The sequence below is a fragment of the Cydia splendana genome, chromosome 5, assembly GCF_910591565.1.
Source record: "Cydia splendana chromosome 5, ilCydSple1.2, whole genome shotgun sequence".
NCBI lineage: Eukaryota > Metazoa > Arthropoda > Insecta > Lepidoptera > Tortricidae > Cydia > Cydia splendana.
The window spans coordinates 6,884,563-6,901,595 of NC_085964.1; the positions used below are offsets into that span (position 1 = coordinate 6,884,563).

Consider the following 17,033-nt stretch of genomic DNA (forward strand, 5'->3'; position numbering starts at 1 on the left):
TGAAAATTCTCGAAAAAATCTAATCGATTTCTTTTTCAGGACGTTTTGAATTTTTTGTTTTTTTCCGCAATTTTAAATTTATTTGGAAAAGAAATGAAACATTTTTAAACTAACGATAGCGTCAAATTCAATAGACATTTTCACAAACGATCGCCAGCTAGCATTTAGATATAACAAAATATACACAACTAAGCGGGTGTAGTTATCTAAACTATGGATTAAATATAAATGGAAAAATTCACAAGTTCTTTTCAAAGTGCGTTGTTTCCATTTTTTTGTTTTTTTTTCGAATAAAACTTAAAAAACATGGCTTTTAGAAAAAAACGGGAATTTTTCCGGGTTTTTTCAACCCTACACCAGAGATGTGCGAGGAGGGTGTTTGTTAAGGACCAATAGAAAATTACCGATTACAGCTGCGAGGATAAAGATAAATGAAGTGATTCTATTGGGAAAACATCCCTCACGCAAAAACATTCCTCGAAGATTTCTGGTGGAAACGCAGCGGTGAATGCATGTTTGGTGCGATTCAATTCTATAAATATCTGGGAGACCGAAGTTTGCTCGGAAAACATATAAAAACTCAAAAATGCGTGTTTTCCCAGAGATAAGACCTAGATAGATCGATTTATCGCCCCCGAAAACCCCCATATAGCAAATTTCATCGAAATCGTTATCCGTTTCCGAGATCCCCGAAATATATATATAAATATACATATAAATAAATAAACAAGAATTGCTGGTTTAAAGGTATTAATTAGATAGCTACATATAATGATTTTTTATGGTAAGTCAGAAAACGTAACCATAGCAACCAGGTACTTACACAAAAAAAAATATTCACCCATCTGAACCAATAATTCCATGTACCTACAGTATTCCTATGTAACATAATTAGGAGGTAGGTACAGTCGCCATCAGATATATCGGAGCGGCCAAGATGGTCACAAATATCTGAACACGCAATAGAGATTGCCAAGGCGCTAGAGTGCGTGTTCAGATATTTTTGGACACCTCGGCCGCTGCGATATATCTGATGGCGACTGTACATTGTACACCAATAATTCCATGTACAGTATACCTATGTAATATAATTAGGAGGTAGGTACATTGTCCGGTGTATGAAGCATACTTGAAAACTACTTACACTAGGAGGTTGTACACAATGTGGCCTAATATGAATTGTTAATACAGGAACATTTCCAAAAATCATCTCGCTTGATATATTTCGTCAAACTCTATTGGCTAGGTACCTATTTAGGTAATAGGGGCATAGAGAAATATAGTAAGACAAGAGTGCTCACTCCATACATCAGTTTTGGCATAGAGAAAAAAATACATAGATTGCACACTACTCTAGATGTCGACTATGAAAATATTAGTCTTTTTGGTATAGTGTGAATCAAGCGATCTGAGCTAGTTTACTCAAAGAGTCTCAAGAATACAATACCATTGAGTGGTAAACCACAAATTAGGATAATCCCCTCGTAGTAAAAGCAGATTATAACCGCCTTGAAATGTTAGTATAGATTAACGACTCTATTTCTTTAAACAATAGACTACAAAATACACTAACTAAATAATGGCTAACCCAACTTTTTTTGCATTTAACAACCATTGACACCTGTCGTGGCTAAGGTGCATGTGACTTTCCAAAAGATTGAATATGATATTATCTTTTTAGACCATTTTAACCCCATTCAACAAGAAATAAGGTTTAGAATTCAATATACATGCAACAAATTCTAACTTATTTTGTACGTAAATTGGTTGGCGCCTACGAGAACAAAAGCAGATAATAGGATTGTAATAGAACAATGCCATTGTTAGTACAGGTAAGTGAACAAGCGCAGTTGAAAGAATTTTATCTATACCAAAACTGATGTATGGAATGAGCAATCTATGTATTTTTTTCTCTGTGATAGGGGTGACAGCTTGTAGCTTCAACTACTAGAAGCAAATGAGTGTTGAGCATCCCACACATCAGCCACATCTAGTTATAGTATGGATTATCTCAGGTGATTTTTTCGGGCTCGGACTGTAATCTGTTAAACAAAATGTATTGTTTCCTTTATGCAGTGGTTACAATGCTTACTGATAATAGCCCCGATATAAGTAACGGAAACAAGTCCCTTTAAAAAGCAAATTTACCATTCTAATTATATGGTTCAAATTCATGAAACAACCCATTCGGAGATAACACGTTTTGTTATCTCCAAAAACAAGACCACCCTGATTATTCTCTAAACGAGCTGTCATATGAATTTGAACCTTAATACTATTACGATAGTTGCTTTTTAAACGACTTGGTTGCTTTGGCACGTGCCGTAGACCGCTCTTAAAAGAAACAAAGGCTTTTGTTTAACAGATTAGCACCCGAGGCCGAAAAAATCATTTGAGATAATTCATACTATACGTCGAAGCGCGTCACCACTTAAATCAGATGAATTGCTTTTTAGTATGATGAATGATGATGAGATGATGACTTATGTATGAATTTGTTTAGCTAAACATTTTTGACGAGTAATTATATTACACAGACTGATTACTTTTTTAACATGCTGCTGAGTGAGAATTGAGATGTAGGTACCTACCTACTGTAGCATAAACGTAGCTAACCTTTATGTATCTTATTGTATAATGTAAAAAAATGTTTTCACGTCACCTATTCGGAAAACCTGGTAGGAGAGATCAAACCATTTTTCCTATCCTGAGACATTTGTTTGCCAGTATAATGGCTCCTCTACACGATGGGCCAGCGCCGGCCACTCCAAGGGACGCAGCCATGCGGTAGAATGAGATAGCAATATCACTTGCTCCCTCTAACGCATAAATGCGTCCCTTGGTGTGGCCGGCGCTGGCCCATCGTGTAGAGGAGCCATAAAACATGAACATCACAATCAAAATACGAAAATAGTGTGCACATAACTAATCGATTAAGTACAATTTTTTTAATCGATTACGTCATACATTTTTTTAGCTTCAATAATATTTTTAAACATAATAATTTTGTCACATCACATGGCACGGCAATTATTTCCACGTTGGGCGTTAACACTTGAATCCTTCACTACGCTCATGATTCAATGTATGCCCGCCGTAATATTTCTTATACCTACACATTAATTGATTATGTAAAATCTAAAAATACTTGCAATGAAAATTGTTTTGTTTTTCAATAGGATGCTTTGCATATTGTATAAGTATTTAACAAGAAACATAATAACTCATATCATGGCTATAATGGGTTGTGGTGTGTAGATATTATATTCGCGGGCATTTTGCGGTTTGTATCGAGTCAAGGATTAATTACTTAACAACTTTGATACCAAGGTTCGGTTGTAGCTAGGTACAGGTATGTATTTGTTTATGTATGTATATTCTTAGTAGGGTGTCAAGATGAAGACTGGGGTCAAAGGTTTACATCAGAAGTAGAAGTAGCGGGAACGCCGCTGGCAGCGCGGGAACGCCGCTGGTATTTTGGGGACCTTTGTGCCGGGTACTTACCGGATTAGGATATAGGTTTACGGCTTATTATTATGTGTTTTGGAATGACCAATTTCCTTTTAAATTTGACGATGCGTGTTGCGGATGACATATGTGAAAATATACATTTTATTTTGACGAAACCTGAGGTGGATGAGCTATCTGTATGATGACGAAGCCTGCGCTGTGGATCTGAAGGTACCAGTGGCGGCGACTCCATACAACCCGATTCCCACCGGCTTGCCTAACATTTCTTGCTACATATACCAAACTTATTATCCATAACGAAAACACTACGTAGTACCTTGCAATTGATAACACAAGTACTAAAGCTTTGTAATAGATTTTTCAACCAATCACCAACCCGCTCTATTCATTGATGAGCCACCACCACAGATACGAAAATTCACGCACACACGCATAAACTCCGCTATGGAGAGTCCGCGTATAAGAACTCAAAAGTAACTCGGTCCTGCGTCGAGTTATTTATTTGAATAAAAACCTTAAATGTAAGGTAATAAGGTTTATATTGTAGTGAGTATGTACTGTGTAGTGTTTCCACAATTTTTTCTTGCCTCATTTGAAATAAAAACCTTAATTCAAGTCAATAAGGTTTATATTGGAGTGTGTAATATCCACAATTTTGTGGAAATTGCTACATTTGAAAATATAAACCATAATTCAAGGCAATAAGGTTAAAATTGGAGTGTGTAATGTTTTCCACAATTCTTTAATGTTGCCATATAAAATATTAATTGAATGTTAATGTGGAAAATGTTATCGTATTTCGCTGCTATTAATATCATATTTTGTGGAAACCTTGAAAATACAGATAACTTTTATTACTGAGCCCAAGAATCTTATGTAGTTTCAAATTGAGTTATTTATTAACGGAGGTTTCTTCAAATAAAGTCCTATTTCTAGATCTAGCTTTTTTAATTCGTGGATGAAAAAGAATATCATGGCAACATTCATACGCCATTCCCGGTGTTTTACAAACACTTGTTATTGGAAAATTATATGTGATTTAGTTACTTTTGCGCATAAATTGATATTTAAAACTTACTTAACCAGTGAAATTTAGTTTTGCTAGTATTTTTTGTGTAAGTAAGTGTTGTGTATTGTTCGCAGTGCAGGTGTATTTAAGGTCAGTTCGTGTTTTTTAAGAATAGGTAGTTTTACGTAGTCCATTTTGATTTTTGTGTTGTAAATTGTTTGCTAAATGAGTCAACACGTTTACCACGCTATCTTTTGAGATTAAATAGTGATGATAAGTACGGCAAAGGTTATATTATATACTACTAGGGGCTACACTAACTGCAACGGTTCGCGTCCAAGGTCACATCTAGCGCAGAAGAAGTACCTAATGTTAGGTTAGGTAGGTGTTTTTTTTTTGCTACGGGTTACCTAGCAAAAATTCTCACGCGCCGCTACTGGAAGGTACCTACCTATGCTGTTATTATTATGTTGTTTTTTTTTGGGTCAATAAATTGAATATTTAGTAGAAGAAAATGAAACTGAGAAAGCTTAAAAGATTTATTTTTTTAAATCTTACTTAAATATGTACAAAATAACTACCAAATTACAGTGACTGCGACTCACTTGACACTGTCTTCTCTTCTTAGTTACATTTTCTGCTTCTGATGTAAACCTTTGACCCCACTCTAATACACTTTTGAACATCGTTACCCCGATTATAGGATTTTCCTATACTAAAAGGAAAACCTTGATTAAATTAACTGTAGGTATTCATTCATGTGAAGTCATCGGGTAATTGAATCGTAACCTTTCAAATTAAGACAAGATTTTCCAGTAAAAAGAAACTTAGCTAGATGGCTACTTCGTCTCCCTAACCGTCATACGTACCTACTTATTATCACTACACCTTATAAAACGTCCCCCGGCTCGTTTGTATGTTCGCGATAAACTCAAAAACTACTGAACGGATTTTCATGTGGTTTTCACCAATCAATAGAGTGATTCTTGAGGAAGGTTTAGGTGTATAATTTGTTAACCCGTGCGAAGCCGAGGCGGGTCGCTAGTCGCTAGTATTATACATATATTATCGAAATCTATAGAGCCGCTTTCGAGGAGCGATTTACTTTGTTAATATACAAATATTGCTCGTGTAAGTAGATAGCATATACGTAGTTTTTAGTGCGAGTTTCATGCGTGCTAGTTAAAACAATAGGTGAGCAGTGTGCGTCATGACCAACGATCACATTGCCACATTTGGATGCGCCACAGCGATGCACATGTAGGCCGCGCCAGCTCATGCCCAGGCGACTACTGCGTAACCACTCATTATCATGTTAAAATACATTTAACAACTATTTATGTGTTACATAAACTTGTAGAGAACGGACGTACCCCGCCCCTCAAATCAAAAGCGACATTAATAGTCCGAATTAAGGATGACTCACGTTAGAGCGGGCCGTGTCCGGGCCGGAGCTTCCGCCGCATCGTTTTTTATGGAAAGCATCACGTGGTCGCCTGTCATGTCATAGAAAAGTAAGCTCCGGAAGCTCCGGCCCGGACACGGCCCGGTCTAACGTGAGTCATCCTTTATATTAAAGTATTTGAACAAATTAAATTATTTCAGAAAAATATTTTAATTTGTTTCATTTATTTCAGTTTATTTCAGTTTATCCTTTATATTCCTAGTCCGTGAAACAACTGCGCCATTCCGTGGTCTTCAAACGCATTTTGACGGCTTGTATTAATTTTAGTTAGTGTTACAGCACGCGTTCAGAATAGCGTGTCACGGTATGCAGTCGTACTACGCAACAAGTCAATAAAATCAGGGGCGATATTATCGCGAGGGGCAGTTGTACGATTAACCGCCGTTGACATGGGCGCTGCCGCGAGGAACGCCCGGCCGCACGTCGTCAGCAGGTGGATTGGTCTACCTGTGCCGTTAGTACTACAAACCATAATACTCCGCACTTAATAATAATCCCGGTGCATTGTACTTTGTTGTGTTCGTCATTTTTGGCGTCTGTAATGATTTACGTACGTGAGTGATGTGTTAATGTGACGAGACGATACGTTTCTGAGATATGAGGTAGTGTCTATCAGCAATTTGACGTAGTAAATAATGCCGTCATTCGTCAGGCACCGTCCAAATTGTTGTCATCCGTCTGATTGATACGGGCACGCTGGGATTTACGCAGTCGGAAATATCAGACAATGGTCGTTGTGTCACTGTGTGTCCAAATTTAAAATAGGTACAACCGACAATTTGTTATTGATATTCAATTAGTCTATGCTATACGGGTCATTCGTGTGCATATCTAAGTGCTGTTTTGGCAATCTGCCGTTAAAATCTGCTGATGAAGACCTACATTTTTTCAATAGCCAACTATTTGTATTGTAGTGAGCCAAGATTGAATGAAGAATTGAATATCAATACGGGTCGCGCTACGAGTCTTGCGTACTCGCGTTACGAAGATAGATTTCTGGCAGAACTATGTCAACTATGTCCCAGACAGTAATTCTTTCTATGAATCCAAGAGATAAAATGAACATAAACTGTATCTAAGGTCGTCTACTATAGCTAAAGGCCGGATTTTTAATAATTATATTAAAATTATTTGAGGGGGATGATTATTAAATAGATGTCCCTTAAATTAGTAAATAACTTCCAAAATTAATAAATCTTTAATAGAAATTATTTCATACGTTACTATTATAGGCATCTTGTAAATGATGAAGTAAGTATATGTCTGCATAATGTTGTCGGTATGTTTGTTAGCTTCTAACAACTCTTTAGGCACTTAACACTACTGATGCAGCTTATTTGAACATGTAGGTATACCTATAGTATGTAGATAAAGCCTTTTATGATATCCAAAAATGTAACGAATACGCAAATTCTCCGGCTCCGGCCGTGGAATGAGCTCCCTGCTAGGGTTTTCACGAGAGTCTACAGTATGGGGTTCTTCAAAAAAGTAGTGTACAGGTTTTTAAAGGGTCGGCATCGGCCATGTTACACATCTGGAGTTGCAGGCGTCCATAGGCTACGGTGACTGCTTACCATCAGGCGGGCCGTCATGCTTGGCAAATAAGCCAACGTGGTATTAAAAAATGTTAGAAATAATACCTAACTCAAAATGTAAGGCGTAGTACAAGAAGGCGTGCTGGGCCCATAACCTTCGATATTAAACATTACTTATAGTCTGTTTGCAAAAGTCTACTTTGAGGACGCAATAGTTACTAATCTAACAATTATGTGACTGTGTGATCTATAAAGTGAACGAGTGATTTATGTTTGATCGAGCGCATCGCTTATTTGTAAACAGTTTGTAAATAATAGTTAATAGCGATGACAGAAATTTAACAATACATACCTTAAGTAGGTATATTGCTGGGGTGACAAATTTTTCAACCCGCAACTTTATAATTTAATACCTTCATTTTGTACCTACTTACGTATACATGTTAAGTAAACGTATGTATTTTTTTATAGTTCCCGTGTAATAAAATTGCATGTTAGGTAAAACGCCATCGATTTAATAAAGGAAAACTCAGTATTTTAGGCATAATTGCATGTAGTGGGTAGTTATTATGAAACATCGAGAACTGACAACGCATGATTTCCACAGAGCTGTCGGAATCCCGGCTGTCACTGAAGGAGACGCTGTGCCGCGGCACGCTGCGCACGGTGGCGGCTCTGGGCGCGGGCGACGCGCACCTCCGCGGCCTGCTGCTCTACCACCTGCACGCCGCGCTGGCCGAGCGCGCGCGCCGCTCGCCAGACCTGTTTGAGGCGAGTACCGTGTACTATACCCACCGTTGCCATTGTTAAGACCAACCAAGGATGAAAGAGCTGGCATTATGACCTTAGTCGCTAGTTGGTATTGCGGCTACTATAGCTGTTGTGGTGTGGTCACCGCTGGGCGCGGGAGCACAATGCCCTGGCCACACTTGCAGAGTGCGCGCGCCGCTGACACTCCTTGAAGCGAGATAATGAGTGGCTCCTGCCACAATGTATGCGCCGGAGGCACGCAACTCAAATCTGGAAGCACCCATACATTTTACAACAATAACTACGCTCGACCACACATACACAAAACCAGTCTAAACTGACCTACCGTTTTTGTTCCCTAGTACCAGACTCGTGTCTTTAAACTTATTGTTTATTTTTCAGGAGTTGAAGCCAGAAATCGAAAGTACAATTGAGCAGGCCTACAGCATTTTGCAAGGCGACGTGTCCGCGCCGCCCGACCTCGAGCTCCGGCGCCGCTACCTCGGCCCCGGCTGCGACAAACCCCAAGAAGAGCGGTTTTTTATCCTGGACGCTTAATGTCTACGAGTCGTACATAATCTAAAGCCAAAGTGTCCTAAAATATAATTATTTCCGAATGCTGTTAATACAAATATATTATACTTACCTACTTACGCTTATTTGAGCAGTTGACACCAAAGTCCTATTAATAGGAATTTCAATCCTTTAGTACCTAAGTAGGTACCTAAACTAAACGATTAGTCTAGCAACTGAGATTTATCAAAATAAGGAACTCAAACCTCTAGTCTTAATTTTGAGACGTGTTTTGTAAAATATGTTAGATATTTTTAGCTACTATATAAGGTGCTACCTTATTAGTTGCAGATATTTATACAGCTGATAGTACTCGGTTCCTGGAGTATATTTAGGTATGAAACATTATAGCTTGTACAATGTTTTTTTGGAGAAAACTGAAAAACAAATTTGCTACGTAAAAACACCCTGTTAATGTGATTACTAAATGTGAACTCATTAAACAGATTCTAATACCTCTTTTACCTAACACCTAACTGTCTGGCCACTTCATTCTAATAACCTTTTGCAGTTTTCCCACCAAACCATAATGAAATTTAATTATTTGTTCGGTAAATTAAAACAAAAAAAATTAATTAAATATTCTTAATTTCTATTTAAAGTTAATTGTATTAAAGTAAAGTATCATCTGTTAAAATATCTGCAACTAATAAGGTAGCACCTTATATATGTACCTACTAGTCCTACTACACTCTACTACTAAACTATACTCTATGATTTTAGAATCTAGTAAAATACGAAATAAACAATGTGATTATGAATTTGGTTTTAGTGGTAAGCCAACATATACAATTTGTGTATATTGTAACTAACGAAACTATTTACTGATAGGCACGTCGCGTAGGTAAGTTGCGTTTAGCCGGATTTATAATATAATATACATCCAAATCAGGTATTTAGGTTTATAAACCTTTAATGGAGGTAAATAAAGTAAAATAATAAACGCAAATATAAATTATGTACCTTTGTGTTTTACTTTAAAGTACCTATTTAGATAAGGGCATTGACATATATCTAAAGAAGGGCCTTACGGGCAAATAAGAATCGGGCAGTACCGTCACACGAATTTGAGCCAAATGTGCAGTCTAAAAGCTGTAACACACTACTACACCGCATCAATGTCGCGGTGCGGTGCGGTGCGCGATTGGTTGATGAGCATCACGCGCGCGATCAGTCGCAACTAGTTGGTAAGACTGCACGATTGACTGGAGGTCGTGAAACCCTAGTTATAGTGGTCCCCTTATCACTAAAATGTTTAGAACCACTGCTCTAGTGTTTCATGAATATTCTTACCCCCTTATTCATAAACGTTTACTAAAGTTGACAACAGTTGAGGTGCAAAACGTAATTCAAGACCAAAAAAAGTAAGACAATGTTGCCACTTTTTACTAGCGCGTCTTGTATTTATGTAAAAATGAGTAAATAAAAGTACATTTTTAAATCGTAGGAGTAAAATTACTAATAAATAAATTATCTTAGCGTGATTATTTATCAAAAGGAATTTACTATTTTACAAACAAATTATTGCAGTGGCAAATTATTGCAGTCTTACTTTTTTTGGTCTTCAATTACGTTTTGCAGTTTAGCACCATTCTTAGTGTCTTTAGATATATGTCAATGGTTTCACCAAATAATTATCAGCACATCATCGTTAACAATATTTGAAATGTAAATTCTCCAATACGCATTCTCTATTATAGTCTATTAGATATCTCTTTCTCGCTCTCATGGGTGCGGAACTGCGGATCGCAGAGGGCGCGGTGAGATGACGTACGGCTACAATGATGAACAAACGCAACTCGGACACTGCTTTAGCTAAGCGCATCCTAAGGGTGGTATTCGACTTGTCCAATTTCTTTCTCCTTTTTCACTCTCTAGCCCCCTCCAGACTATGCGCGTGAATCGCGGGCGAAGCCGCGAACGCGAGTGTGGCGTCGATTTCGCAGATTGTTCACGCCTTCGCGCCTTGTTCTCCGTTTTTTGTCGGTATTTCGGCCCGCGTCAAAGGAGACGCGAAGCGCGAACTTGCAAGACTCCACATTACACAATATTTTGGCTCCTCTGTGGCAAGATAAATATTAATTATATTATATTAAGCAGCTATATTCTACGGTTTTACAATAAAACAAAATGGAAAAACAGCTAAATCACGTATGATGCCATAGATAACTAACAGTTAAACTCGATCAGCTGTTGCTTTTCCGCCATATTGCCGCTAACCAAACTGCGAAATCACCGTGAAGTGTGCGAGTGTGGAGTCATACGTCAACTTCGCGATATGTTCGCTCCGCGACGTCGCGCCGCGATTCACGCACATAGTCTGGAGGGGGCTTCTCATTAAGCAAAATATGAAACGCAAATACACATGGGACAGATGGAAAACCAACCATCAGTGTTGCCAGATCGTACCTTTTAGTACGGTTTTGCGTACTATTTTTGGACCCTTGCGTACCTTTTTTGTACGCAGCGTACATCGTACTAAAACCGTACCTTTTGATGTACGATTGTTTATCAACTTTTTTTTTCGTTATGTTAGTTCAGGATGGTTTGTTCAGGGCATAATTTCTAATCTGACAATAATAGCCAACATAAAAAAGTACCTAGGGCTATCGGGTACCTAAGTCATGTCAATAAATCCTACTTGTTTATCTTATCAATCTTATTCAAATGCATTCTTTTTAATTTATATACATTTGCATATCCAGTAGAAAGTTACTTAGTCATCCGAGTGTATTTCGTTTTATTTGGTATTATTATCCAAGTTATAGTCCGGTGGCCGGCTGCATGAAACAAACCTCATCAAAAAATAGAATATACCTACCCTGTAGAGGTACCTGACATTTAAAAGCTTCCAACGCACTTGGTCGGCCTAGGCTTAACCTGGCAGATTTTGTACAAATGGCAAAAACGTTGGACAAAAATTCATCAAAAAAAACCTCATCGAAAAATAGAATGAAACTTGTATGGTAGGATACCTGACCTTGAGGACAGTAAAAAAAAAGTGGTCGGCCTCACCTTAGCCTGGCAGTTTTTGCAGTCCGACCAGATTTATTGGGTCACGTGAGAGCTACAATTTACCTCATCGAAAAATAGAATGAAACAAACGGATTATAATAGCTAAAATAAGCCTGTTGACGTATGTCTTGGTCGGCCTCACCTTAACCTGGCAGTTTTTGCAGTCCGACCAAATTTATAAAAAAATCATCAAATTTTTTTTTATCGAAATACGTATGAAACTTGTATGGTTCGATAGCTGCCTTTGAGGACAGTAAAAAAAAGTGGTCGGCCAAATCCTGTGTTCGCAGGTTCCTGTGTCCGACCAATTTTGTGGTACCACGTGAGAGCTACAATTTACCTGATCGAAAAATAGAATGAAACAAACGGATTATAATAGCTAAAATAAGCCTGTTGACGTATATCTTGGTCGGCCTCACCGTAACCTGGCAGTTTTTGCAGTCCGACCAAATTTATAAAAAAATCATCAAAAATTTTTTATCGAAAAATCGTATGAAACTTGTATGGTACGATAGCTGCCTTTGAGGACAGTAAAAAAAAGTGGTCGGCCAAATCCTGTGTTGGCAGGTTCCTTTGTCCGACCAATTTTGTGGTACCACGTGAGAGCTACAATTTTACCTCATCGAAAAATAGAATGAAACAAACGGATTATAATAGCTAAAATAAGCCTGTTGACGTATGACTTGGTCGGCCTCACCTTAACCTGGCAGTTTTTGCAGTCCGACCAAATTTATAAAAAAAAACATCAAAAAATTTGTATCGAAAAATCGTATGAAACTTGTATGGTACGATAGCTGCCTTTGAGGACAGTAAAAAAAAAGTGGTTGGCCAAATCCTGTGTTGGCAGGTTCCTGTGTCCGACCAATTTTGTGGTACCACGTGAGAGCTACAATTTACCTCATCGAAAAATAGAATGAAACAAACGGATTATAATAGCTAAAATAAGCCTGTTGACGTATGTCTTGGTCGGCCTCACCTTAACCTGGCAGTTTTTGCAGTCCGACCAAATTTATAAAAAAATCATCAAAAATTTTTTATAGAAAAATCGTATGAAACTTATATGGTACGATAGCTGCCTTTGAGGACAGTAAAAAAAAAGCGGTCGGCCAAATCCTGTGTTGGCAGGTTCCTGTGTCCGACCAATTTTGTGGTACCATGTGAGAGCTACAATTTACCTCATCGAAAAATAGAATGAAACAAACGGATTATAATAGTTAAAATAAGCCTGTTGACGTATGTCTTGGTCGGCCTCACCTTAACCTGGCAGTTTTTGCAGTCCGACCAAATTTATAACACAATCATCAAAATTTTTTTATCGAAAAATCGTATGAAACTTGTATGGTACGATAGCTGCCTTTGAGGACAGTAAAAAAAAAGTGGTCGGCCAAATCCTGTGTTGGCAGGTTCCTGTGTCCGACTTGTCCGACCAATTTTGTGGTACCACGTGAGAGCTACAATTTTACCTCATCGAAAAATGGAATGAAACAAACGGATTATAATAGCTAAAATAAGCCTGTTGACGTATGTCTTGGTCGGCCTCACCTTAACCTGGCAGTTTTTGCAGTCCGACCAAATTTATAAAAAAATCATCAAAAATTTTTTATAGAAAAATCGTATGAAACTTATATGGTACGATAGCTGCCTTTGAGGATAGTAAAAAAAAAGTGGTCGGCCAAATCCTGTGTTGGCAGGTTCCTGTGTCCGACCAATTTTGTGGTACCATGTGAGAGCTACAATTTACCTCATCGAAAAATATAATGAAACAAACGGATTATAATAGTTAAAATAAGCCTGTTGACGTATGTCTTGGTCGGCCTCACCTTAACCTGGCAGTTTTTGCAGTCCGACCAAATTTATAAAACAATCATCAAAATTTTTTTATCGAAAAATCGTATGAAACTTGTATGGTACGATAGCTGCCTTTGAGGACAGTAAAAAAAAAGTGGTCGGCCAAATCCTGTGTTGGCAGGTTCCTGTGTCCGACTTGTCCGACCAATTTTGTGGTACCACGTGAGAGCTACAATTTACCTCATCGAAAAATAGAATGAAACAAACGGACTATAATAGCTAAAATAAGCCTGTTGACGTATGTCTTGGTCGGCCTCACCTTAACCTGGCAGTTTTTGCAGTCCGACCAAATTTATAAAAAAATGATTAAATTTTTTTTTATCGAAAAATCGTATGAAACTTGTATGGTACGATAGCTGCCTTTGAGGACAGTAAAAAAAAAGTGGTCTGCCAAATCCTGTGTTGGCAGGTTCCTGTGTCCGACCAATTTTGTGGTACCACGTGAGAGCTACAATTTACCTCATCGAAAAATAGAATGAAACAAACGGATTATAATACCTAAAATAAACCTGTTGACGTATGGCTTGGTCGGCCTCACCGTAGCCTGGCAGTTTTTGCAGTCCGACCAAATTTGTTGTACCACGTGACAGCTACAATTTACCTCATCGAAAATAGGATGAAAAAAAACGGGTTATAATAGCTAAAATAAACCTGTTGACGTATGGCTTGTTACGGACGGCTTTCATAAATTCAATGTGGCAGTGTGCGGCAGAATCCACTTGCATCAAATTTGATGCAACACATTGTGGCTGGACATTAAGAGATGAAATGTATAAGATCAAATGGTTTGAAGGACACATAACGCCTTTGCGAGTCGAAGAAATAACAATAGATAAGTCGGAGTCTGGGGAAAGTTCGTCAGGGGTTCAATAAAAGGGTTATTCCCACTAGTTACCACCAAGTTCTTATCAGTGGTAACTACTGGGAATTATTTTCTCACCTTTTACCACTGGTAACTACTGGGAAAAAAATTCCTAGTAGTTACCATCAACTCGGTTTGGTGGTACCTACTGGGAATTTTTCTTTCCAGTAGTTACCACTGGTAAAAGGTGGGAATTTCTTCTCTACAAACCGAGCTTCGAAGGAGAAATGCTACATTTGATGGAAAAAAGGCAGATTTGATGCAAAGATAATCACTTAATATATGTGAGGTTATCTTGTGTATTTTACCGTTTATTAAAATTTTGGAAGGCTCACGTGCAGTTTTTCCTCTTATATTACAAGTGTTCGATTGAAAACTAAGCTTTGGTGTATACCTGGATCATCTGCATGTACAAGAAGGCGTTTCATATACGCCCGTCCATCAGATAGGTACACAAAGTCATGATGCGTATGGAATACAGCATGTGTGGCCAAGCCATTATGCCCTAAATTATGTACTACTTCGTTAAAACTTAGCTTACCTGTGTATTTACTCTTTCAAAAATATTTATCTTCCTTAAAATGCAGCCTACACAAACGGTCTTTGTCATTTGCCGTAGTTTTTGGTACTCAAAGCTTTTTCCAGCGTAGTGATTATATTCTCTTTGGCTTTTTCTTATCGATTTATGCATATCGGGTCCTTGGGAAAAAAGGGAGATCCTATAGGTATATTTCCACAATTTATCGCACACTATTGCAGTATTGTGGAGAAAAAAAAACATACAACCGAATTGATAACCTCCTCCTTTGGGATTTGGAAGTCGGTTAAAAAAGGAGAATGTTTACAATTTATTGGAAACAATGTATGTGATTTGACAGTGACAACAACTCCACTATGGAGGCGCCACCTGGCGTGATAAAATGTCAGTTATGCCTCCTCATTCTATCTGTAGTGGAAAAGTAGGATATACGATTCAAAACTTGTCAAAAATCAATGAAAACCTTTTTATTTTTGACATCTGTGAGACATCATCTCAACGTAAGTGTTACTCTGAAACCACGTCGGTAGTTAGAAAACGTTATTTAGATATTAGATAGATTTATGAATAAAATTTGAACTGAATGTTTTCTTTTTTTTTAAAGCCCTCTAAGACCTCCATGGACTCATTTACTTATGACTTTTTTCAGTTAGCATTATTAAGTTAAGTTCAAGCTGCGAAGAAACCATATTTTCAATATAAAATATTATCAAATTATTATTCTTTATAAATGTGGTCGGACTGCAAAAACTGCCTGGCTAAGGTGAGGCCGACCAAGACATACGTCTACAGGCTTATTTTAGCTATTATAATCCGTTTGTTTCATTCTATTTTTCCATGAGGTAAATTGTAGCTCTCACGTGGTACCACAAAATTGGTCGGACACAGGAACCTGCCAACACAGGATTTGGCCGACCACTTTTTTTTTACTGTCCTCAAAGGCAGCTATCGTACCATATAAGTTTCATACGATTTTTCGATAAAAAATTTTTGATGATTTTTTTATAAATTTGGTCGGACTGCAAAAACTGCCAGGTTAAGGTGAGGCCGACCAAGACATACGTCAACAGGCTTATTTTAGCTATTATAATCCGTTTGTTTCATTCTATTTTTCGATGAGGTAAATTGTAGCTCTCACGTGGTACCACAAAATTGGTCGGACACAGGAATCTGCCAACACAGGATTTGGACGACCACTTTTTTTTTACTGTCCTCAAAGGCAGCTATCGTACCATACAAGTTTCATACGATTTTCGATAAAAAAATTTTGATGATTTTTTTATAAATTTGGTCGGACTGCAAAAACTGCCAGGTTAAGGTGAGGCCGACCAAGACATACGTCAACAGGCTTATTTTAGCTATTATAATCCGTTTGTTTCATTCTATTTTTCGATGAGGTAAATTGTAGCTCTCACTTGGTACCACAAAATTGGTCGGACACAGGAACCTGCCAACACAGGATTTGGACGACCACTTTTTTTTTACTGTCCTCAAAGGCAGCTATCGTACCATACAAGTTTCATACGATTTTTCGATAAAAAAATTTTGATGATTTTTTTATAAATTTGGTCGGACTGCAAAAACTGCCAGGTTAAGGTGAGGCCGACCAAGACATACGTCAACAGGCTTATTTTAGCTATTATAATCCGTTTGTTTCATTCTATTTTTCGATGAGGTAAATTGTAGCTCTCACGTGACCCAATAAATCTGGTCGGACTGCAAAAACTGCCAGGCTAAGGTGAGGCCGACCACTTTTTTTTTACTGTCCTCAAGGTCAGGTATCCTACCATACAAGTTTCATTCAATTTTTCGATGAGGTTTTTTTTGTTGAATTTTTGTCCAACGTTTTTGCCATTTGTACAAAATCTGCCAGGTTAAGCCTAGGCCGACCAAGTGCGTTGGAAGCTACTAAATGTCAGGTACCTCTACAGGTTAGGTATATTCTATTTTTGATGAGGTTTGTTTCA

General features: G+C 37.9%; 1 protein-coding gene across 2 annotated transcripts in view; it reads left to right on the plus strand.

Moving 5' to 3' along the window:
• Positions 1–9,067, plus strand: part of LOC134790539 (SET domain-containing protein SmydA-8-like) — a 33,000-nt gene extending 23,933 nt beyond the window's left edge. Inside the window, exons 2-3 of one of the 2 annotated variants that reach the window (XM_063761364.1) lie at positions 8,088–8,251; positions 8,633–9,055. In XM_063761364.1, coding sequence (XP_063617434.1) covers positions 8,088–8,251; positions 8,633–8,788 — 320 coding nt within the window. In that variant the 3' untranslated portion in view covers positions 8,789–9,055. Of the gene's footprint in view, positions 1–8,087; positions 8,252–8,632 lie in introns of both variants that reach the window. The other variant, XM_063761363.1, reaches the window with a different exon arrangement.
• The last annotated feature ends 7,966 nt before the right edge of the window (positions 9,068–17,033 follow it).